General features: G+C 47.7%; 1 protein-coding gene across 1 annotated transcript in view; it reads left to right on the top strand.

Annotated features, from left to right (window-relative positions):
• Positions 1-529: 529 nt before the first annotated feature.
• The window catches only part of LOC128307345 (serine/threonine-protein kinase tousled-like 1), a 32,851-nt gene continuing 7,821 nt past the window's right edge, over positions 530-25,559 (top strand). Inside the window, exon 1 of the mRNA XM_053045131.1 lies at positions 530-727. Coding sequence (XP_052901091.1) covers positions 530-727 — 198 coding nt within the window. The remainder of the gene's footprint in view (positions 728-25,559) is intronic.

Genomic DNA, 25,559 nt, shown 5'->3' with positions numbered 1-25,559 from the left:
AGAGGGGCAGGAGGGGCAAAATTTAAGCGAAGCGTGAGGAATTAAAGTAGCGAATGAGTAGTAGCGCGAGCAATCCAGCCTTTAGTCGGTTTTTAGCAACTGTGGGGTGAGAGTGGCGCGTGGTGTTTTTTTTTTTGAAACTCACCACCCCCCTCAAAGCACCTCAGTGACGGCCCTGGCGTGTGTCATCAAACCGTTTATTGGGCAACCTTTCCCCCCCCTTTTCTCCCTACATATCACCACCTTCAACACTTCCCCCCCTCGCCCCTGATCAACTATCAAACATCAGCAGCTGTAGACCGCGCAGTGTGTAGTGAACACTATATTAGGGTGGTGGTGGTGTGAAACGACAGCGCGGCCGGAGGTGCCTCTAGTGTGAGTGTGTGTGTGTGTATACGGCCGGGTGCTTGGTAGTGGTGCCTCCGAATGTGGTAGACGCGTTGTGGCACAGTGCAGTTACGGGGGTGGTAGTAGGCGCAAAGCGGGGAGGGGGTGGCCACCGATCAATTTGTTACCTCAGTCTGCTTCAATGAAGAACAAGCAGCAGCAACAACCGGCACCAAAGAAGCAGAAGAAGCAGCAGCAGCAAACGCAGCGACAGGAACAACCGGAGCAGCAGCAGCAGCGACAGCGTACATCACCTACACGCTACTATCAGCAACAATATCAAGAACCGCAGCAGAAGCGAAGCCTGGACGATATCATGCTGAGCTCGTACTACATCTACGTGAGTAGCAAGCGCCATACTTCCTAAAACGGCCGGTCGCGAACTGAAGGTGACGAATCTGCTTCACGCCGTCCCCCCGTCATCTTGTGGGGAATTGGAGACCTGCCCCGATTACGTCTTTTGCTCCTAGCACTCGCAACAAACAACCCCGTCCAGCCAGTGGTGTGTAGGAGACCGAGGTTATTAGAGGTGTTGGTCGACTTCACACAACACAGTGTCTTCTTCTAGCTGTGTTGTCTTTGATCGCCACTGCGTTGACGTCGACAAATGGTTTTTTTGGATGGTGGAATAGGAATATAGGAGGGTTTTTTTTTCTTCTGCTGCTGAAATCGAGCCACCAGAGGAATGGACCGATTGATGGTTTGAGGAATGCAATGGAAGGGGGAGGGGGGGGGTAAGGGATGACGCACACGGGTGTGTGGTGTTGGGGGTGACGATAAGAATAGATTTGTGCGGCTGAAACAACAGATCTGTGTTAACAACAGCCTGTCGTTCTTCGACCACCTCCCCCACCGAGACTCCCAGCAGAAGAGACCGGTGGACACACACCACAAACAAGATGATGTCGATCGGTATTTTTGCGAGGAATGTGAAATCACTTGTGTGTTACCGCCCTTGTTGCTGTTGTGTGTGTGTGTGTGTGTGTGTGTGTGTGTGTGTGTGTGTGTGTGTGTGTGTTTGAGTGGAAGAGGAAGGGTTGGAGCAGCAGTAGAACGCAGGTCAGCAAGTGGAAAAGAGAGAGAGAGACTAGGAGCAAAATCATTCATTCAGCCCCGTTTCAAGCTCAAGCTGCTCTTCCCCCCTTTTGAGTGTGGAGTGGAAATAAATCAAATAGGGGTGAGGGTGAATGGACCGAACGCGGGCGAACGTGATTATCTCTTTCGTCTGCTGCGTCTCTCGGCGGTTCCTTTTTTTTCCTCCCCATCCCTACATCTCGTCGGGGTTGCTGTTGCTGCGGGGCCTGCATTTGATGTGGCTCGCAAAACCCTCCTTTCACCGGAGCACCCCCGTTGCTCTTCTCGTTGGATCGTCGCTCTGGTGTAGCTGGAATATTCCACCACCCCAACTGCTGCGAGCCGGTGACAGCGAGCAGATGGAAGCCGGTCCAGGGTCCTGCACGGTATGTTGGGGTTACCTGCGCCTTTAACCCCTCTTTTGTTACTGCGGATCGTTTACCTACTCCTTGGGGCCGGTCCCGTGAGTCTTCTGGATATCCGTTCCGTTGTCTCTCTGGCACTGGTCACATTTCTGATTTGTTCTGAACGTGGCGCTTCTCGGGGAGATTGAAAGCGGAGAGTGTTTGCAACCCACTCAACGATCCTGGAGCGTGCCTAAACGTATCTGCCATCTTCCTACTGGAGCTTAGTTATTGAACTCTCCTCAGATCAAATGTCGATCGAAATTCCACCCCCCCCCCCCCACCCTTCCCCCCCGAGACATGAAAGTCGGCGCAAAGCTTGGGTACTTATCGTTACCAGGTGTAAAACAATGAAGTCTTCCTACACGGTGCAGTCCAAAAATAGCACCGCCCGTGCGGTGAGTGGAGTAGGTAGGTGACACCTATACAGCACCATTCGCCTACTCGCTTGGGTTCCGTTGTTGCTCGCCCTGACCATCACCCGGCATACATTAAATGCCGTGGACCTCTCTTCTCGAAGTCGGCACACTGGCCTCTGACGTCATTTGGGGGGCCAGCCGGCGAAACCGAGGCGTGGGCACGCGGATGGTCCCCGGGCATTGGGACGATATATTCCATTAGATGCCGTGGCGAAACTCCCGCTGCTGGACTGTGGACTTACAGCCGACGTCAGCAAATGGCGAAGGTTCGGGCATTGCGCGAACTCGTTGGAAACTTTGGAAGTAAAATTACCCTATTGAAATGTAGAAGGAGGAAGGGGGCAAGATGCGAGCTGTTTGGATAGGAGAGGGTTGAGGGCGACGATCTGGGTAGCTTGATGCTGCATATTCTAATGAATGCATCTGCTGTTGCCACAAAATGGCGAACCAACAACATTCCGTTATCAACAGCGAGTTCTCGCCGGCTAATCTAGTCTGCTAGTGCTACTCTCAGGCAAGATACACACTTGCTACACACGCAATAATTTCAAAAAGTCCCTTGTGAGTACCTTTTTAGGTCTAATACCTTAGTCATCTTCGCGAATTCAATAACTGGTAAACTGGTAATCAAGCTTTGGCTGTTGGATGAGGTTCGGAGTGCCCCAATTATTCATACCCGAGCTAACTGAGCCCACCCGAACTTGCGAGTTTAGCGAGAATAATCCGTACGGCAAGCGACTGACTTCGGGGATATTGGTAGGCTTCTCCGCCTGACAGTAGCTAAATTCCCTCGCGTTAGAGGTGAAACAAGCCCCAGACACCCGGGTTTTTCGTGCACCTATGTCTGTATTTGTAGGGCTTTCGAATCGCGAAAAGCTACCCCCCCTCCCATTACCCGTCTTCTCCCTCACCAGGCTCTTCCCATCTCGCACACCCAGCCAAAGATCCAGAAAGATGGTTCGGCTCTGCTTTGTTAGCTCTCCCCCCCCCCCCCCCCCCTCCCTCCGCGATGGTCATCATCATCGGGCTCTGTTGTAAGGTTTTGCGTGGCACAACCTTCCGTGTGTGTGTGTATGCGGTTGTGTGTGTGGCTGTGTGGTTCGACTTCGGGGCTTTTAATAACTGCACTTGCAACCCGAGTACACCCCCAGTGCGCATGATTGTGCCTGTGTGTGAATGCTGCGAAGGTGTGTAGCATGTGTGTATGTGCGAGTGTGTGTCTGCTTCACTGTTAGATCTTCGTCTACGGGTTTTGGAAGAGGCCTAGTTTGCTCCAGACAAAACGGGGCTGCTCGAATGGTTCCGGTGCCGTGCCCGAAGCTTGGAACACTGCGCGAACACACACACGTACATACACAAACCGATCGCACTCACATAGGCACATAGCTATGGGAGGTTTGGAGGGTGGAGGGTGGATGAAGGGAGGTTCGCGACTAGATCGAAACCCCCCCCCCATACACTCCACCCCCTGGAACACCCCTCTTTCAGTTGTATCGCGTTTGGGGACCGGAGCCCTAATCATATATGCACTCGGAAATCGTGGGTCTACGTCCGTTCCATGCTTTGCTTTGCTCACATTCTTTCGATCTCCCGCCTCGGTCACATTTCTCTCTCTCTTTCTCTCTCTCTCTTTCTCTCTCCCTTGCCCTGCATCCCAATCGGTTTTTCGTACATATTTCAACGACGGTGTCCCAAACTCCCCACCCCCACCTCCTCCCTCCACCAGAGGGTCAGTGGAGCCTGCCGCTCTGTTCGACTCCTCTGCTTCTCATCTTCCTGCCTTTATGTGTCCGCTCCACCCCTCTCCCCCCGACCCAGAGTTCAGTTCAGTTCGGTTCAGTTCAGTATCCGACCCAGAGTTCAGAGTGGGTGAACCAAAGATGTGCTCTGGATGCGGAGGGTGTTTTTTGTGGAAGGAAAGGAATGGAGTGGAGGGGGGAGGGGGGGGGATTGGAAGGGCGAGATTTTGTGGATCATCCGACCGGGTTCCACAACCTGTTCCGGGCCTGTTTCTCACGGCCTCTTCTCTTCCGCGTGTGTGGGAGGAGTGGTGGGGGGTGGTGGGGGGGGGGGGTGTAGTAGGAGGGAGGAGGGATTCACATCGCCCGCGTCTTCCGCGCTTTTCAGTTAGTTACCACCATTCGGTACATTGGGGTGGCATGAGATTGTTTGAGCAAAAGCCCTTCTGCATTGCTGCTTCTATCTCTCACTGTCTCTCGTTCTCTCTTCCACACACACTCACACGCATATATCAACTCTTTTGCTCTCGTGTATTATAAAGTGTGGCTATCTGGTTCCACCTACCTATCCTGTACCTGCACCGGTGTCCATCATCCCCCAACAACTCTGCAGCTTCTTTCGTTTCGCAGCTCTCTGAGGGTGGAAAAAGCTTTGCGTTAGTCGGTTTTTATTTCGGGGTTTTGTTGTTGTGTTGCTATTTCGCATATGCGCTCCATTTTGCAAACACTCACCAATTTCGATAGAGAACCCCTCCGCTTCCACCTCCCTCCCTACCTCCGTATGAATCAGTGATCACAGCTCTCTAAGGCCCCGATGGTCGTTTGCAACAGAGCGTCCTCCACGTAGCGAGCCGCGATCCGTGAAAGGACAAGAAAAGGTTTTTATTTAGGGTCAGAGGGGGTAGGAAGGGGAAGGGGAGGGTCACTAGAAGCCCCTGGCGAGGAGTACAAAAACCAATATACGATAAAACTCGGAAAGAGAAATGCCTTTCGTCCTCGTCATAATATGGCCGCCGTACGTTGGTGACGGTGCCAGCGGGAAGGCGCCGGACTAGGCGATCGGCCACACTTCAACCTATCAACGATGTTCGACCGATGGGAATGGATGTTACAAAGCGATGGAAAAGCGTAATGCAAAAAAAAGCAGGTGAACCCATCAAGGCGAGCTGTTCCTCCTCCATTATACCTGGACCCACATCTAACAACCCCCCTGGCTCCCGGATATTTCCTGGAAGAAAAAAAGAGACAGAGAGAGAGAGAGAGCGCGAGGTCACCCCGGTAAATTAAATCTACCGAAGGGGGCCGGGGTGGTGTGTTTTCTTCTTGTTCTTCTCACAAATTTGTGAATGCGTTTGCTGCTGCTACTACTGCTCCACTCTAGGTCCCCGTCTGTCTTGTTGCGTTTTGCTGCTCTCTTTCGTACCCGTGAGCCCCCCATCGGACCATTCGAACCTGACCGCGCGTTTAGTGCCAAAAAAGGGGAAAGAGGGTTAAGGGAGAGGAAGGTTTGGGGGATTTAGAATGGTACGATGGGCTTAGATATGAGGGAGATGAACCATCCAGCCACTCTGCTCTCTTCATCCCCTATCTACAGCGGCTCTGTGTGTATGTGTAAAGGTTTGAATTAATTATTGTCGAGCTGATTCGCAGCAACTTCTCTCCGTGCGCACACACACGGTATCTAACTGCAAGGGATGAAGGGGGATAGAAGGGGAAGGACAAGGGATGTGGTGGGGTTGGGGGAAAGCGATGAATGTAATGAGACTCCAAGCGGGACGGTTCGTTCCTATTGCACTCACCGCCGGCCGTCTCTTCCTGTGCCGCAGATATACCACCCGAGGAACGGATGAAACGAGACCCTATTAGACACACAGACCCTTTTTGCCGCTATGGGAGCGTTGGAAATTTGACAATCGCTTTTACCGGTTGTGGCACGGTGTGTTGCGGGTGCAACGAGCTGTATCAACGAGCCAGCTGCTATGTGATGGTTGTAGCGGTAACACTACCAGGTGCCGGAGCGGGAACGGAGACAGACGAAGAAGCACACATTCCAATGTAATTGAAGATCCGGTGTGTGTGAGATGTATGCAATGTGAAAACCGGAAAGCAATGCAGAAGGGAAGATTACAAAAAAAAACACGACAAAAATTCAAATAGAAAGCAGAACCCAACCGCGCGAATGTGATAATACACCTTCATAGACATGCGCTAAGTTTGGCTGTTTTTTGCGGTTGTTGCCTTTATTAACACCTTTTTTGCAGTGAAAATCAGTGCTTTAAATGTTAAGTTATTCCGTCAGATGGCGTTCGGCGTTGTTGTCCATCGCTGTCAATTGTAGGTACATGAATAGTCTACGAGATATTACACTGTTGCAGTGTAGTAACTGGATGTTCCGAGTTTTAAATGGCAGCTCCATATTTTTCTCGTATATTCGCTTGAGCTTCAGAGGGAGTGCTTCAGAACTTACAGAGCTGTCAAATTAAAAAATTGGCGTAGCTCGTGTAACAGGTGCCGTGGAGATACCCGTAGAGACTACCTTTGGAGTCCTCCTGATGTCCCGTCAGATCTTGTCAGTTTTTGTAGTTGTTTAATTAAGAGATCCTCAATTAAGGTCCCAATTTCAAAACTGCATATCTTCGAATTCTCGCATATCAGGTGTCGTGTATCTCACAGACTTACTCAAGATTTTCCGTCAGATGGCGTTGTTGCATCAAAATATCCTCAATAAACTCACAAATTTCAAAACCCACCTGTCTTCGAATCCTCGTATATTAGATATATCTTGTAGACGACTTGAGTAGTGTCCTCAAGATTACCCGTCAGATGGCGCACTTTGATGTTGTTTCATCAAAATATCCTCAATAAACTCCCAAACTTCAAAACCCACCTGTCTTCGAATTCTCGTACATCAGATATATCTTATAGACTACCAGCAGTTTCCTCAAGATTTCCCTTGTTGACGTTCCTTGTTGCTGTTTTGTTCCAATACCCTCGATAAGACATCCAATGCTGTAATTTCGTTCCAAGAACACATCCCTGAAGATGGCGCTTTAGTTTGAAGTGTGCAGTACCCAGCCAATGGTTGGTTTGAAACCACAATTCGCAATGTGCTCGGGAAATAGGGAAAAGAAATCGATTCCAAACATACTCTCACCACCTTTAACAGCATTTTACACTTCTCTCTCTCTCTCTCTCTCTCTCTCTCTCTCTCTCTCTCTCTCTCTTTTTCTGTTTGTTATATTATTCTTTCGCTTCTCTCAAGTCCACCGTCGGGTGTTCGTTGCCTTCTCGGCGTCTTATCACAGCGCACTGTTTGCGTACACCTGTACAGGCGCACACTTTAAGCGTTGCCGACTTGTCCTTGAATGATCAGCGGGTGCGTCTTCAATTTCAACTTTCCCCTTTTGACAAGCTTCCCCTTTTGCTGATATATCCAGTTTGGCTTTTTTAGTTTGCGTACACCCTCCACATCATCGTATGTGTGCGTGTAATATATCCTTGTCCTCCCCCCCCCCCCACTTCCTCTTCGCCACTGGTACAGCAGCAACCAAAACAAAAGGTGTCCATCAAATAAGAAGGTGAAAACTCGCATAAATCAACCCCCAGCGTGTAGCAGTGGCCCGACGACGAAAGCAATCCTCTGCCGGTGACTGGTTTCTTTGGATTTACGTAAATGTTTCCCTCTGTGTTTGTGTGTGTGGGTTGGTGCACCAAAAAGGGAGCTTTGTACGGGGTGCGTATGTGCATACTACCCCCTCCACCCCCTCTCTCTCTCCCCTTCGCTTCTCCCCACTTGGGGGTTATTAATTCGCTTGCCTCCTCCTGCTGCAGCAAAGAAGAAGAAAATCACCCCCCCCCCCCGGACCTCCCCCCCACCTACTCCATGTGCTTCTTGTTGCCTGGAGGAAGCGGGGAGGAGGAAGCATTCGCGGCGAGAAACCGCGGCCCGCAACACATGACCTTACGAAAAACTTCCCCGAGATAAGACGCGAAGGGCCTGTTCAAAATTGAAATCACGCTTGCCCGGGGCGGGCGCCACACAACAACGCGGGTCGCTTTTCGGCGGCATATTGAAACGGGCCGAACACCACCGGTCGCCGCTGGCTCGTCGAATTTTGAAGGTTGAGGATTGGGGCCTGGCTGTTGTTGTTTTATGTTTCTTTGCTGTTGGTCTTTTTTTTTTGTTTGGTTGTTGCTGTGGTTGGTTTTGGACGCGCTGCTGCTGTGTGGTGTGATGTGTTGTTTTCCGGTGCGATTTCTTCTCGCTTCCTCGCACCTCGTTCGTCTCCCTCCTCCCTTCCCTTCCTCCTCTTCCGCGAGTTCCGTGTGTGCGTTTTCGCTTACCAAACGGTCGTCGCATCTCTTTGCTATAGTTGCTATAGCGAGCTTATCGGTTCGGTTCGGTGGACGGAATGGATCACGTGGGATAGCACCAAGGCAAGCGAGGGAGAACGGGTGCGAGGGGGGGAGCGGATAGAGGGTAAACGCACACAGCCAGTGGTCGATGGCGGCGGCGGCGGCGACGGCCATTTTGTGTGTGTCGGTCGCGCGCTCTCGGTTGTGCCATTAGTTTGCCATTTTGCTACCGCCGCGCGTCACTACAATCCACTCACCGGAGACCCACCACCTCGTTCCCCCGACACCCCTCCTCCCCCCCTTCCCCCTTTGGTTGTGTAGGGAGAAGCGTGTTGTAGCTGTGCCGATACCGGGCGCTAGGAGAAAAAAAAAACACACACACATCCGAGCAAGGGAGGAAGGAAAAAGGGAAAACGAAGAAGAAGAAAGGGTTTTTGGATGATTAGATGGGCGGGAATGGGAGGGAGGGAGATGGGGTAGAAATAGAACAGAAAATGACGCGCGCGCGTGTACACAAACTTCAAGCGAATGTTAATATTTATAGGTACGTGCCCGAGCCGCATACTATCTAGCTAGCTTCTTCTACTCGCTCCCCCCCCCCCCAACCCACACACCGCCCCTCCCTCCTCAAAATGGCAAACGCTGCCTATTTGTATCCGATTGAACCTACGCCCTCCCCCAGCCCCCTCGAAACCCGGAACCACGACGGCCAGTTCGGGCCCCCTTCTCGGGTTTTTTGCGTCCAAAAAGGGTCTCCGTTACCAAGCCCATGTAGAAAACCACATCACCAACCCCCCTCGAAATCGCCGGGTCAGCAAGATGAAAAGGTGGAGGGGGGGGGAAAGGATGTAGTTGCGGTGTTTTACCCAAAAGCGAAAGAGGAGCCGTCTTTTCCACAGTGGAATTGGAAACAAGAAGCGGGGGAAGAAGGAAGGGGATGAGAAAAGGGGGTGAAGTGGTGGCAAAGGAGGTCTATCGGTCTGCTTCGAAACGCAAATAAATAAATTCTCCACCCCATGGTGGTATCCCACCCAGTGCTTCATGGAACAATTTTAAGGGTGGAATAGGAAAACAGGGGAGGGGATTGAAACGAAAGCAAAGGATGGAGGGTGATTAAGAAGGAAGACACACACACACACACGCTGGGGGGTACTTTGTGTGATGCTAGCCGATGACAACCACAGCTCAATCGGGCTCATGTTGCGTGTGAACACTTGCCAATCGATCCACAACGACGACGATGCCCAACGGTTGTTGTGTGAAGCTATGTGATTTAATGCAACAGATCTTGGGAGGAAAATGAAGGGGTATTGTGAAAAACTCTCGATTATAAGGTGTTATTAGAAGTTTATTGCGCATTGTGATTATTAAATCGGTACAATGGCTTAAAGTCGTGTTCGCTCGAACTCTGCTCGCCACGAATAAACCACGGTTTGATTTAATTTTCGATAAATGTAATTTTCGATCTTTGGCATTTGCGCATTCGTGGAGTTTATGTGCCACAGCGCGCTTCACTTCGATAATTGCATATTATCAGTAAAGACTTCAACAATTCCAACCTCAGGGAAATATGTAGGTGTATAAATATTAGTTTCGGGTGCATTTGATTCAGAGCCATGTATCAAAATGGATCTTTGACCTGAATGAATGAATCTGAGTCCTCATGATTCATGAATCCTCAAAGATTCAAGAAATATTCAACGATTCCTTAAAGTGTAAAAGTAAAGGAAGATTCAAGATAGATTCCTTTTCAAGATTCAAGAGATTCAAGAATCCTAAAAGAGTCATAAATTCTCAAATATTTATGTATCCTCATGAATTCTGAAAGAGTCATAAATCCTCGTATATTTATGAATCTTAACAAATTTTAATATTATGGATTTTGAGTGTCAACTTTTGATTTGGATTTGCTTCCAATTGAAGTATCATATGAATGACGCTTCTCAAAAGATTCATTAAGCACAACACAAGATTGACTCCTTAATCTTAACCTCAAATCAATCTCTGAATCTTAATCTCAATTTTCATCAATTCTGAGGAAAGAGTCATAAATCCTCGTAGATTAATGAATCTTAAATGATTCATGAACCCTTAAAGATTCATGGATCCTCATTGATTCCTTGAAGCTCAGCAGAGATTCATTAATCCTCACAAGATCTTTGGGAGACTTTCCATCGTAGAGCAATATAAACTGTGAAGTGAGTAGAGCCGGAAGTGAAGAGGCTGTCAAGGTGAACATTTCCCCCTTGGAGAAATTTTTCATTTTAGGGGGTTACTTACCGCTATAGCTGGATAGTCAAGTCCTGCGTACCGGAAGATTGGTCCGGATGGGATTTTGGACCGGTCCCTGTCGTGTGAAGACCGGCGCTGCTACCAATACACCACCGGGCTGCCCCATTCGACATCGTCTAGTATTCAATAATTATGACAATCTTGTCGCACTCATACCATACTTGTCCTGTCATAGCCAAAAAACTACCCTTCGGCATTTTTTTGCGATTGAAAAATCGATAACAGTAAAAGAAACAAAACAAAAACAAAGAAAAGCATTTGAAATGCGCCTAGGGTGGATATGCTGCAGTAAATAGTTTTTATTTCTGTACGCGCTCATACTCATCGCCACACCACAAATTAACCCCCCTCATGCTCCCGGTAAGGTACGAATTGAAATGCCGAAGCAAAAACCCAAAGCAAAACAAAAAAAAAACAACAAACAGCAGAAAAAGAGGGAAGAAACAGTATGAGGGTCACTGAAATCACACCGGTTTTCTGGTTGTTTTGGAACTTTTTTATTTTAACCTGGTGCCGGTAGGAAGATGCGGCAAGATGGGAAAAAGGTAAAGCTAAAAAACAACAACAACAACAAGAAGTAAAAAGCAGAGATTTAAAAGCCCAAAAGCAATCTGTGGACAGCGAAGCAAGAAGCGGCAACAGACACACAGTGGTGAGCTGCTGAAAACGGACACGGCCACGAAAAAAACCAAAGAATGAGAAAACCTTCTCTCAACCCCCCTCCATTCCCTTCATCCACTAACCACCCCCTCCCTCCCTTTTCGCGCACCCTCGCCAAAAGGGGTTGTTCTGGGGGGATGCTTTGCGGAAATGGAGTGGAGCGCGCGCGGTATGGGTTTAGTCGAGTTTGGATTTTTTTGTTGCTGTTGTTCTTGTTGCGGCAGTTGGCGAGTTGGAATGGAATTACCTTCTGTAGTCTCTTTTCCTCTTAACACCCCCAAACGGGGGGTAGGTCTGGGAATAAGGCAGCGAATTGCATATTTTCAGAACAATCCGCCTCGGCAACGATTTTTTTGTTTGCTGTTTGTTTGATGCTTCTTTTCCTTCTTTCTGTCACTTCTGTTCTGTTTCCACACACACACCGCTCTCTTTCGCTTCTGTTTTCACCACCCCCCCTCCCGTGCTTTTGGTTGGGGGGATGTTGGTCGGTTTCATTATTGCCTGCATTTAGGCGTGCTTTGCCCACACGCATAGCAGTAGCGTTAAGGTAGGGAAAGGGACTGCCTTTTGCCATCCTTCCCCTCCAACCCCTCCCAAACCCCCTCCCAGGGGGGAAAGGCGCAAGAGGGGGCAACACAGTAAAACGAAACGCAGGAATGTGTTGTGGAAGTAACAGCATAGCTGTTCATGCTATATTATGATTATATGCTCAATGATTATATGCTCGTTTTGTGTTCGTCGTTGTGTAAGTGCAAAAGGGAAAGGAAAAATATGCTTTTTTGTTGTTTGTTTTATTTTATATTATTCTTGCGTTGAAGTCTTGTGTGGGATAGAGAGAGAGAGAGAGAGAGAGTGGTCAGGGTTTATATGACTCCCAATGAAAGAGAGAGAGAGTAATACCGCTAAACATTAAATCGATGCCGATGCAAAGTGGCCAACGAGCGACACACACGTGTGTTTCCTTTTCGGGGTGGAAATTGTCGTGTTTCGAGATATGTTTGGGTGTGTGTGTGTGTGTGTGTGTGTGTGTGTGTGTGTGTGTGTGTCTGGTAAGCTGTATGCTTCGTTTATGCTACCGCATTATGAGCCTTTTCTTTCTTTTATTTTTTTTTAAAGTAATAAAACCATGCCTCGGGACACATTTTCTTTTTTGTCCAACTCCGCATACCGCCACATTTTCGTCCTTTCTCTCTATACCTCTTTCGCCAACGCTCATAAGGGTTCGACCAATGCTCAAGCGGTGGGATATGTTGCACACCCCAACACCATCTCTAAGGAAAAAATGGTTCACATCTGTGACGCACCTGAAGCATCTTACCATAGCTTAAAGAAGGCCACATCTGGCCGTAGGAGAGAAATCAGCCCAAACAAGGACTTACCGGACATAGGGGTGAGAGATGGTGTACGGAGAGATCGCAGGCTGTAGAATAACAAGACGACGGCGTAGGACGGCGAAATGTACCGTTGATAATAATGAGGGAAGAAAATTAAGGGTTGATGAAGGGGCGCAGGCAGAAGAACTTGAGGAATTTTTCTCGTATAACACCAATGGGTGTGTATGTGTTTGAAAAAGGCATCCTTACTTTTTCTACTCCTTTTTTTTCGCTTGTCTCTCTTTCTCTCCCATCACACTCGCGGAAGAATTCGTCCAAAACATCCCTTAAAAAAACACACATAAAAGGAAATGAACTGTTAAACGCGTCTCGTTTTCTCCTCGCGGCAAAAGGTTCTGGGTGCAAAACTCCACTACTGTACATAATGCAAGCAAGAGAGAAACATAACCTATAAATCTCTCTCTCTTTTGCTCTATATATCTCTCTCTCAACGCTTTCTTCATGAAACCCACTTATTGCTCAGGCACAAACAATACACACAAGGTGGTTCTTTGAATAAAAATTAGAGCAACTACCACACTGTTGTCTGCATTTCCGACTGTGCAGGAAGGATTCAGGCTGCGTGTGTATGTCTCTGATGCTACAATGTAATAGTGGTAGTAGGTAATAGTAGCAGCTGCTGGGTGTGTTGGTAAAGCAAAGGACGAATTTGGTGAGGAAGAAAAGGCCGTCGGGGAAGTGATCGGGAAACCGGTCACGGTTTTCTGCGTGCTGCGTCCCCTGCATCATCTGAACCTTCTTGGAAGTGGGCACTACAGGAAACAGGATAAACTTGTACCCCTCCTTCCCCCGGCCAAGTCCCGCAGGAAGCGCTAAAGGAAGCACAAACATGTGGTTTGTCGGTGTGTTGGTATCGTTTGGGTGGAATGTGTTTTTTTGTGCGTTTCATTTTCCCGTTTTTGCCTACGGTTTGTCCTTGATGTCCTTTTGCCGTACATTCACACACACAACCTTCATTATGTGCGTGAAGGATGTCGGTTTTGGTTGTTTTTTTTTGATAGCAAAATCGGGATCCGATCTGCCTTCCGATTTGCTAAGTAACTAACTGCGTTTTAGGCCTCATTCTGGTTGATGTATTTTTTTGTCTTCTGCTCGAAAGTCTGAGCAATTCATACATAATCTTCTCTTCCCATCTTCATGTGGGGGAAGGGTGCGATGGGTGATCTTCGCTTTACCCGAGAAAATCTCATCCTTCGCTCACTGTCTCAGCTTTCCGAGTCGACAGGCAGAGACTTTGTTTTGTTGGGTTCGCGAAACCACTCACCAATACCACTCTCGTCCGCATCATCTCCGGGGTAGAGGCATCAATTTTTGGGGATGTTTATTTTTTTTCTTTTGGGAGGATGTCTGGAATGATGATGCGTTTTGAGGGTGGGGGGACCTTTTCAAGGAACAGAAATAACCGTCCCGCTCCGTAACTCCGTTCTCCCTTCATCGTTCTGCAGCGTAAGGATAGGAGGGCAAGCAGACGAGCAAACGAGGGCCATGTGGTCTAGGAACAATAGACCAACGGAACCCTGTATTAGCTACCCTCTCGAGGGGAATAAGCGAATATTTAATGCGTAAAAGGTGTTCCCTCCTTTCACACTTACGTGTTCCCAGTGCGGTACCGTACTGCGCGTTAGTTTCCTCCAAGGATTTCCACATACGTCCTCGTCCATGTTCTTGCACGGCCAGATGGCCACCGGTTACGTTATATAAGTTCTAGCAAAATCGATGTCCTTTTAATGCCAGGCAACTGATGGATTCATTGAAGCTAACTGTCATCGTTTCAACTGGATCATTTGACGTTACAAACACATTTGACAGCTAACTGACAGCTGTCAGTTTCAAGTAGTGGCTTTGAACTTCTTGAAACTAGAAATCCGATTGTTTATAAATTGGGAATTGAATCAATCTTCTTCTTCTATTTGCAAGAAAGAGTGTATCTTCCCATTTTTGTCTCAACTATTGTCAAAACTCTCACATTCAGAGGCTTACTTCTTCTGTTGAGACTGTGACTATCTGGAGCCACATGTTTCAACTACTTAAACTTGACAGCTGTCATTGAGTTGTCAATGTGTTTTTTAGAAATGAATCGATAGGAGTAAACACACACCACAAACAATTGCGGGCCTGTAAGGCACAAAGGCGACGGTACGTATGTGAAGCTGCTTAGGTCGTGAACCTAAAGGCGTTGGTTCGATCATTGCAACGATGTAGCACGGTTGGGGTGAATGCGAAAATGATGGTGCAGAGGGGAAGCCTGGTTTGTGCGGGGGGGCTGTGTTTGACACACATAAAACGTCACCGGGGCTAGTTGTACCCGGAGGAGTCCCCCCGGTGTTTGGTGTGGGAGGGAGAAGGTTTTTGACGAGAGCAGCGGTCTCTTGCCTTTCCTTGTCCGTAGTTAGCTTGGGAATGCATAGCGACTCTTCCCTTACAAACCCACCACGATAAAGAGAGCAGTGGTGAGTGTGGTAACGTGATTTGTTGAGGGGGGAGGGTTAGCTACTGATTGTTATGTTTTTCACCATTTGCGGTAGCGATAACAACATGGCATAATCGCTGTGTGTATGTGTTTGTTTGTTTCTATTTTTCTTTATTGAAGACCTCTTCATATGAGGAGGATGAGGCGATGATGGGAGATGAGGGGGAGGGAGGAGGGGGCGTTTTTCGTGTGATGCCCAATGGACGGATGGTGTCGATGGGGTCGTACGTGGGCCTTTCCGTTTGAAGTGTGGTGTGCTGGAGCGAATATTACGAAAAAAAAAATCAGCACACCACACACACACACACCAGCCAACATTGTGTGTGGGAATATGAATCAAAGAGAGAGAGAGAGAGACATGGCCAATAAAAACGAAAAAAAAAATCCTCATTGCACAAACACGCACACTTGCGCAGTTAAGAAAACAAAACCCCCAAAACGAAGTGTCTCTCGTCCTTCCCATTTCTCCCTCGGTGTTGCGCGTGTATGTGTTGGCTGGCTTTCGCTCGGCAATCATTTCACCCACCTGCCCACACACTCATCCCGTCAGGGCGTTGTGTGAAGGAAAAGGTGCACAGCGAGCAAGAAGAATGAAGTTTAAACAAAGCGGGCACCATTTTTGCACACTGGCGAAGATTTGCATTGTCCGAACTTTCGCTTTCAGGCTTGCTTTATTGAATTGAGTTGCAAGTGCGCTCTTTCTCTCGGTTCATTTAGCAACAAGCCGCCATGTTGGAATTGGGAAATGAAAGGTGCAAACGGGGGGGCTGCAATTTGCAAACGTCGAATCAATCGCCATCGAACGGGATGGAAAGAAAGATGGGCTCTGTAGCAAACGAAATGAACAACTCCCGGACGAGCGCCAATCGAATCGCCTTTTCAGACCTTGTGAACACCAGAATGAATCATCTATCCACTGCCTGCCAAAATGGCAGTTATCGTGTTGCTTGTTTAAGTCATTTTATCACTTCCTTTAGTCATGTGTGGCCTTGCCTTGAGATGATACACAAAAAAACTCTTTTAGCTTGACTAGAGTTTTGTTTCTTCACCAAATATGGCCATCGGTGTCTTCCTTTTTTTTCTCCTGTGCCCATCTGTCACGTCCGTGTTTTGCCTGTTTCTACCGTTTTCTTAGCGTTAGCACGTATTTCTTGTCGATTTTTTTTACATGATTTCTTACTGTTCTGCTTCGCTTTCGTTTTCTTATTTCGTCCGCATCTGCCTTTCCACTTGGTTTATCTCTTTGCGCTCTTTGATGGTTTGTGTTTGTGTGTGTATCTGTGTACACACGTTACGCATTCAATCATTTGACGTGACCGCGGACACTCTAAGCTAGTGGAGCGCCCCCTGATGCTTGCCGATGTGTTGGTGAGCGAGTGCGCGTGCGCGCGCTCAATCGCTCACTCACTCACTCTCACGCCATTCAACAAATCAACCACTCCATCGGGTGTTGTTTCCTGCACCCTTATAGGGTACTCATCCATCCACTCTGCACGGGGGTAGGAGCGCAATGGTTTTTGTTTTATTATTATTTCCGCACATCGATTATCGATGCTTATGAAAGATCAGTCGGTTTTGTTTCTCTTGGGGGGAGTGAGCACGAGGGGAGGGAAAAGGAATGTAAGGCGCCATTATGATTGAAACAAATTATCCACTAATAACTGATAAGGCGAATGGCGAGTTGCTACGAGTGTATATTAATCTACTCACCGGGTGGTAGATAAAGGGTTAGGGAAATGATTGAGACTTGCAAGTTTCTAGTACTGCCGGGTTTTTAAAGCAGGACAGGATTAATGCTTTTGCTAATATCTTCACTAATATCACGCCTCTTCACGTGACACATAGTAGTAATCATGGTGAGTTAAGTGTGACAGTCGTTCACGGTATTCACGGAAATCTATTCATTTACAGTGTCATAAAGAATTTAAACAAATATAATCAACACCCCTGACTTCGGCCTTGAACCCTTTTCCAATGCTCAGCGCCTTTGTCGAAGTATTGGAAGAACCTTTGAACGAGTATGGAATGCATAGAGGCTGCTCAGACCTAGTGGTGGGTAAATCTGAGTCAGGTTCATGAATCAGAATGAAAGATTTCGGCTAATGTCTATTTCAAATATTCATAAGTTATCCTAGATTTATGTTCTTTAAGGACTCCCCACCCGCCAACCCCTCATCAGTTGTTAAAAATGTCTATATCCTAATTTGGATGACTTCTCACTAAAGATTCATATGAATGACTCCTCTCAAAAGATTCATTAAGCACAATACTAGCTCATACCAAGCTCGGCTCTCTAACAGCGAAGAGATGTTAACGGTGCACATTGAAGATCCTCAAATGAAGTTTTCCCGAAGAACTTATGGGAGTTACTGATGTCATCCAACATCAAAAGGTAAAACGTGACAGCGTTGTTGTCAATGTCTACCAAACTCTTGGTTATTCTAAACCAATTCCAGCATTACCAAGTAATCTATATGTACAGGGTGGAAAAAGCAGAAAAATGAAGGCGTACACCCCTATCGTAGCGTGCGACGGTCCAAACGTCACTGACTGCCACGGGGGCACTAGAGTGGAGCTCAAGCCACACAGTTCAAAACCGGAGAAACCGTGGGTGTCTCTGTTGCTTACGGAACTCATCGGCCAGCTCCTCAATGTGCGGTGCCGGTGCGTATTTACGCCACCTTTATGGTTTGTTTTGATCTAACTAGATGTTGCTCTCTTTCTCTATCGCTCTCACGAAAAAAAAAATCTCACACATACACAAACGCAGTGAAATAAATCCTCTCTCGTACAAATACCATCGCGCGTGGTGGATAAGGACTGGAGTGATATGGCGGCTGCTTGTGTTGTTGCTGTTGCGGCGAACATGACCTTAAATGAAATGTGCGCCTCCGTGTGTGTATGTGTTGTTGTTTTTTTTTTCTTGTACACAAAATACACACTTATAGACGCCGTGTAGGGCCACGAATAATAATGACCATTAGCTTACTTTCGTGTGCCTCGTTTTATTTTCTTGCTCGCTTCGCTTTTCGATCGAAGATGGTGGCGACACGACCCCACCCGGGGTATTTATATCACCGACGTTTCATTACAAACCGGTACGGGTTGCGTCGGTACTCTACGAGTTGAACTATCGTTTGTAGCATATTTGTTTTGCGAAAAAAAAAGTACAATACTTAGAAGGTCGGGCATGAAATGAAATTGATTTAGACGGGGTGTGGGATAATTCACCCGACCCGATGACTTTTCGCCCAAGAACGTCACTTCTGGACGTCATGTCCGTGAAGCATGTGGGGTCTTTAGCTCCATAGATCAACTTCACGAAAATATCTCTGTGTACCCAACAGTGTCGTTTTGCGACATTGCAATCTCTGGTCAGATGAGCATATAGGCAGGTAGAGTTGCCTTAATTTGATAAAGGTGTGCGAGAGATACCTCAGACACCGACCCCGGGGTAGTGTCCGATGTTTGCAAGTGACGCAAATTGTCAGCCATTATCGTGCCGTAATTATGCTAATATTTGTACTACGGCTGTGTTTGTGCGAGCACTACGCAGTGGTTCGTCCCATTTCATTGTACACAATATTCCCAATAGAAAACCCTCCGTACCTTCAACATCTCCCGAGCGCGGTTAGTTTTCATCCATAAGTGTGTGCGTGGGCTTTATTTTCGCAATGTCTTTTTGCTGCGATTAAACTTCCGTGTGAGTGCTACAGTTTTTGCTTTTTTTTTTGTTTTTGGACTGCGAACTCCGCGTCAACATCGGTCGTGTAGGACTGGTTCTATATATACAGTAGGCACATTCATGCCGGGTGCAGGGTGTACAGTGGCGCCCTCTCGCCGTGCCTCGTTTGGCGAAGTTATCGCTGCATATGACACATGATACGTTATGCGTCGTCGGGTAGGAACAACCAGAAACTGTCGCACGAGTCATCTTCAGCGAGTTGTTTCGGAGGAGTCCGGCGTGTTGTGTGGCAACGAGAGGCCCCGGAATATGTGTACCGCGGTATTCTGAACGCACGCTCAACACTGCGTCGTCTGGCTGGTTTAGCTTTTAAGCGGTATGTGCGTGTCGTCCGCGGTTGATTGTTGTTGAGCAACCTCGCCTGGGCTCTCACGCGCGTTCACCTTTTTTATCACGACCCGAGAACCCCTACGGAGCTACGTTCGGCGCGTAGATGCGGTATCAGGCAAAATTAAGACAAAAGCCCCCTCCACGCTCATTTGCATCAGGCGGCCGTCGCTCAACACACTATGCAGCTGGCAGTGCAGCACCAACCATCAACCCGATACACAGCGTCCGTCCAATCGGATACGCATAGTCTCGCACCAACACAGCCGTATCATCCGCGCGCACGGTGAGACTATTTAATGCTTCCGCCTGACCCGTCTACGCCGGGGCACCACAGCACCTCGAAACCAATTTTTCTTGGGTGTTCCCTAAATTGGCGAACGGCTTTGTGTGTGTGTGTTGGTTTGCTGTTCGGTCGGGTCGAGATTTGTCGGGATGGTGTGTTTGAGCATTTCTGATCAAGCAAATGATAACGTTCCATAAATTAATTGCCTAGTTTAGCTGTTGGATCGGTGGTTTCCACAGCTGCGTTACATCCAATATTTGTTTCCGAGCTTGTCCAACACGCCCGTGGGTACACAGAAGAGCGAAAAATAAAACAGATAGGGCTGTAGTTGCAATCAGTGGAGCAAATATGTTTGTGCAACTACCAGCAGCACACTCCATCGCATTTACAATTCATACGACGACACTATAGGCAACAATGTGTGCGTTTGCTTTCTGTTGTCGACGGCACGGCGGTGATTCGAATTGCTTAGCTCGATTTTGGTTCGTGTGGAATTTGGAAAGTCATGCCCACATGAACTCTAGGTTAGGGTGGTTCAAGAAATGATAAAGATTGTAATGGGAGGAGGACCCAAAGCGAACGGGGGTCGGCCGAATCGTAGGTTGAATATTGAAACTGCCCGAGTAGGACATTGAAAGGTATATTAGGTAATATTTGAGGGCTTGGGAAATCTCTGGAAGTCCCTTGTCTATAACCAAGAGTCTCAGTGTTACTATGAACTCTGTTTAACTCCGCTCATCACGCATTGAAAGATTGACTCAACAAACCATTGATAAGAGTCATATTCGTAAGAATCTGTAGTTAGGAGTCATCGAATTTAGGATTTGATTCTCAAACCATTCATGAATCCTCAGAGCAATGACGAATCTAGGTTCCTTGATAAGGGTGAGGGGGCTTTAAGGTCATAATGCATGGTTGATCATTGAGAATTCATGAATCTTCGAAATAGACATTCAGATTATTTCATTTTGAATTAAAAGATTGATTCAGAATCGTGAATCTGAATCAGATTCAATCGTTATTGCTGTTGCTGGAGGTGCCGACCACACACTGATGTTGAATGTGTGAAGAGAACCTTTGCTTTTGTGACATAAACACTGTTCAAAACTGTGCTTGATGAACGTTTTGAAAAGAATCATTAATATGAATCTTTAGTGAGGAGTCATTCAAATCAGTAATCGACTCTCAAAAGATGGTCTTCAGATCCTCAGAGCAGTGGCTCATAATGGCAATTAGAGGCCTGGGAGATTCTTTGCTTTTTAGAGAGATTCAGATTCATTCATCCAATTTAAAGATTCATTCAGATTAATGAGTCAGACTCGCCCAACACTAGAGTACAGTATGTTTAGATTTGATCTTCTATCAACATGTCATCTATATCTATATGTTAATGACAGATCCATCTTCTTATATCATCCTAAGTGGAGTTGTTCGACCTTGATAATCATCACGTCCGACGTAACTCATCCGAATGGTTTCGATGTTATCATAACCCGTCGGAGAATCTGGTAATTCTGACGCACACATTTTGATAATGCCTCGAAATCTCGCTCGATGATGAATCTCAAAACCTGTGTCGCAAGTCTCGTACAACTACATCGGATCGATTGTCTGAGAGCTTTTGATCGAATGGTAAATGAGGAAGTGGATCGTGGATACGGTGGGCGAGAGTGGAAGAGAAGGAGAAAGAAAAAAAAAGAGGGAGAGAGAGAATGCGCCTGATGCAAGTAAGCAAGACCGTTGCCTTACCGTTAACACAAGGCCCCCACCCATTGGTATGTGAGGGGTATGTGCGTACTTCCCAGGGAAATGGTGGTTTGTCGAGGCGCTCACGCGCCCCAAAAACTGACTGTCGTACGCCTCTTTCGACGGGAAAAATACGCGAAAATACGAAGGCAAAAAAAACGCGTGCTGTGTTAGCAACATTCTCTCCACTCATCCGGAGACCTCCCTCCCCCCACCGGTGTACGGTCGCGAGTTTTCCTCTATCTGCACACGCAAACCCATACATACACACCACTACCCCAACCGGATTCATCGACCCGATGAGGAAAGGGGATGATAGCGACAGGGTGTGGGAGCCAGAGGTTGTGGAAGCGGAGAGAAGGGAGGGATTGAAACAGGCGCAGCGGTGGTACAAGATTGGACAACTTTCCAGCCTATATATATTGGGTGGTGTGGTGTCTTTTCCTGCTCGCACGCGTTCGTTCACTCCGGGCCGCAAATGTAGGCGAAATGGGACGTCAATTGATCCGTGTCGTGTGCAGGCCGTTCCGTGTGTGTGTGTATGTGTATGTGTAGTGATTTTGAACTCCCGCAACTCAAGTGACCGGCATGATTTCAGTTGCTCCACTCTGCGCTGTTCAATGCGTTCTGGCCGGGCAAGGTAGTGAGCATTCCAGTCTCTGCTTTGCTGGGGATGGGTTTTTCCGCATATATACAGGAGCTAGTCTTTTTCCACACCTGTCACTTTCCTGGTGAATGGAACCACGGATAAAGCGTTTTGCTGTCCAAATTTTCCAGAATTCATTCCAGCGTGCTTTTGTTGGAGCTCCGGTACCTGGGAGTTCTGGAATTTGTACAGATCCCAGAGCTAAAATGGCGCTCAGATATTGGGTGAACTTAAATTACATCTTCACCAAACGTTATTCTTATGTGGGTAATATACTTTGTTCCACTGGGGATGGAATTTTCTCCGCGAAGATTTCTTGGAATTCTATTCTACTTCTGACGAAGTGTGCTCTCTATCTGGTAGATGATATTTCCAGTTCACCCTGTATTTTAAAGTTAAATCTTCCCGGAACAAAGAAGGACAACCTCTGGATCGATCGGTAAACGTGCAAAGAGCGGAAAAGAATGTAGAAAGCCGTACAACAGTAACACGATTCTCAGCTGGAACATTCATACGTAATGTCCGCAGGATACTCTGGGGCCCTGACAGTTACGTTCTCGCGTACACACATTGACTATATACACGACATGAACGTCGTGGAAAGATAGCTACAGCGATCGAAGAAACTGCATTCCACTCTCCACAATACCCTCCCCCCATCTCCTCCCGCAAAAACATTCGCGTACTACCTTTCTTCCCGTTTTAGGGACACTGTATCAGTGTTATGTCTTCTGCCGAACCTGGCAGTTCCCCTGCCCCTCTGTGCCACGTTGTCGCGTTTAGAACATCGCGTTAGTTTCTCCCGTACCCCCCCCGTGGAAAGGCGGTGAAAAGTGCCACCCACCTGCCCTCTCACCTCCCCCCCCCCCACTCCCTCTCCCAACACCCCGTCACCAACAAAAAAAGGTCGCCATTGCGCGCGGCATATAACGGTGTTCGGCGCTGGGTGTGCGCGCTCTAGTGATGCGGCAACCATCATGCACATCTGCATTGCCCACCCCACACCCGAACATGCTTATATTGGCTAAGCGATTGGCCGCCCGAAAATAAAGAGAAAAAAAAAGCACAGTAAAAAATACGATGGCGGTTGGCGATCGGGCAAAAGAGATGGTTGGTTGTGCCCAGGGAGTTGGAAAGGAAGAAGAAAAAAGGGGGTGAGGGGGTATCCTACGAAAGAGTAATGAACGTGCACATCGCATCATGCCTGACCACTCCGCTTATGCGCCCCCTTTCATCACCCCTCCCTCCACCCCCTCTCACCCAGTGGGTAGAAACGGTTTTTTTTGGTTAGGACCCGCGGGGTAGGAACCCGGGGGGTTAGGTACGGTGTGTGGGGCGGGGGCGCCTATGACGGCCACAAATCGACCGAAAAGAAAGCGTATCGCCGCTCTGCCGCCGCCACATGGGCCCGCTCTGCCGTACCACCATCGGCCATCTTGCCAATGTGTGTGTTGTTTGCCGCCGTCAGCCATATTGTTTCCGATTGTGTGTTGCCCGACGATGACGACGACGGGCCTGTGTGTTGTGTACGTTCCGATTTGGTTTCCTTCTTTCCTTCTTTTCTTCTGAAAATACTCCATTTGAAATCAGTTCTAAGGGGGTGGATCGAGGGGGAGGGCTTGGGCAAGAAAGTGAAGGAGGGAGGGAGGAAGGGAGGGAGGAATAGAATTGTTTGTTCCCTATTGCTTCACCTGCAAACGCATTGCTGCATTGAACTGTTCTATTATTTTGCTTCCATACGAAACCAAAACATACCAGTGTGTGCGTGCGTGTCCTTCACACATGTGTGCCATTTTATTGTTTTTTAATATCTGCCCAGTGAGTGTGGAGCGGGCCCGCCGAATGTAATAATATTTATTTATTTATGTTTTTGCTTGCTTCCAATTAATCTCTCACGGTTTTCTCACGCGGATTGGTGACGATGTGTAACGATCCGGCGGTGGTAGAGTTTAGGGGTGGTGGTCTCGGCGTGAGGGTAGGAGGACGTGAAGGAGAAGGGATAAGGTCTGTCAAGAGCATGGAGATTTCAATTGCGCAAGAAGCAGGAACCGGGCGTGAAAAAGAGAATGAGAGAGTGAGACCCAACTAAAATAATGGAAAAGCGGAATGTTGGGAAAAACATGCGGGAGGGTAGTAGGATCGTGTGTGTGGTTGTGCCATGCCGACGTGTTTCAGCTGCTACGGGGTGCGCTTCCGCTCCGATATTCTCCGATTTTTTGAGCGCTACTCTCTCAACGGCTTTGAAAAGGGGAAATTATAGTACGCGAATCAAGCACGCATACACCGACACTTCCACCACATTCATCGGTGCAGTTGGACCTCAATGGTGTGGTGTGTGTGCGCGCGTGTTTTGGTGTGTATTGATGGGATTCTTTGATGACTATGGAAGAATTTTACCGAAGAGTGTACTTAGGCGTACGGATTTATATATTCGTATGACATTTGACAGTTGAAGTGTCAAATAAAAAATCAACGTTTTAGTAGTTGGCTCCATTTTGTAATATGAAACATTGTGGACATTTGACAACCTTGTAGTGTGTTGGTGAACAAGCGCCACTGACCAGACCAGACGGTCAATGACGAACTTATGGTTGTGTGCGCGCTGGTGCGGACGACGTATGTCATACGCCTGCGTCTGGTACTCTCTCTCTCTATATATATATCGCGCTCTCCCTCTCTTTCTCGCTCTCTCTCTTGTATACTTCATCTAACCTCTCGCTTACGTTCGTGTTCTATTGGTTATGGACACCGTAAGCTAAACAAAGATAGGGTAGAGAATTAAAAATCGGTACAGCGTGAGAGCGAGAGGATGGCTGTTTAGCTCTGTGTTGTGCGGTTCTGCGTGTGTGTTTGTGTGTAAAGTTTTAGTCTCGTCTCGTGTGCGAGAAGAGAAGCTAGTCCAGAGTGTCTCAGTATCGCCTGCCAGTGATGACGACGGACGGACGAAAGGAAACCGTTTTTTTTCAACACAAATCAACATCTCAGCCCCGTTGTGTGTCACAATCAAACACCCGAAACATTGAAAACCTCTACCAATAGGGAGAAACGGAATTCGAACCGATGCCGATTTTGCTGCGACATCTTGAAGCAAATTTAGCTATGGGCATCTTTTGAAACAAAATATCTCCGTTTTCCGTGCTAGAAGTTTGTACCGTGCGCTGCTGCCACACCAATCATCCAAACTCGCCATTATTGGGGTGGTCGGTCCAAACGTCAAGTGTGTGTGAGTGTGTGTGTGTGTATATAATATATATACAGTGTGTGTGTAGTGTGAGTTAGGGGTTCGGTGGAACGGTTTTTCATCCTTTCTATCCGACTAGTGCCACCGACGGGGTCCCCCCCCCGACCACGTTACCGGAAAGAGAGACCAATCACCGAAACACATCGGTTTAGCCGTCTCTTCCACACGCGGCGCAAAAGCACGAGAAAGGGAAGCCATGTTGTCCATACGGTAATAGAAGTGTTTGAAATTCTCAGCCTGCTGGTTGTGTATGTGTGTGTGTTTTGTGTCGTGGATGAGTTAGAAACGGGGCTAGGGGATGAAATTGGTGTTTTTGCGAATCGGAGTCTCGTTCAAGACACGGCACGTAATGACAGAGAGAGAGAGAGAGAGA

The sequence above is a fragment of the Anopheles moucheti genome, chromosome X (genome assembly GCF_943734755.1).
Source record: "Anopheles moucheti chromosome X, idAnoMoucSN_F20_07, whole genome shotgun sequence".
NCBI classification, from domain to species: domain Eukaryota; kingdom Metazoa; phylum Arthropoda; class Insecta; order Diptera; family Culicidae; genus Anopheles; species Anopheles moucheti.
The sequence above is the reverse complement of the archived record's forward strand: the minus strand, read 5'-3'. Positions and strand labels throughout refer to the sequence as shown.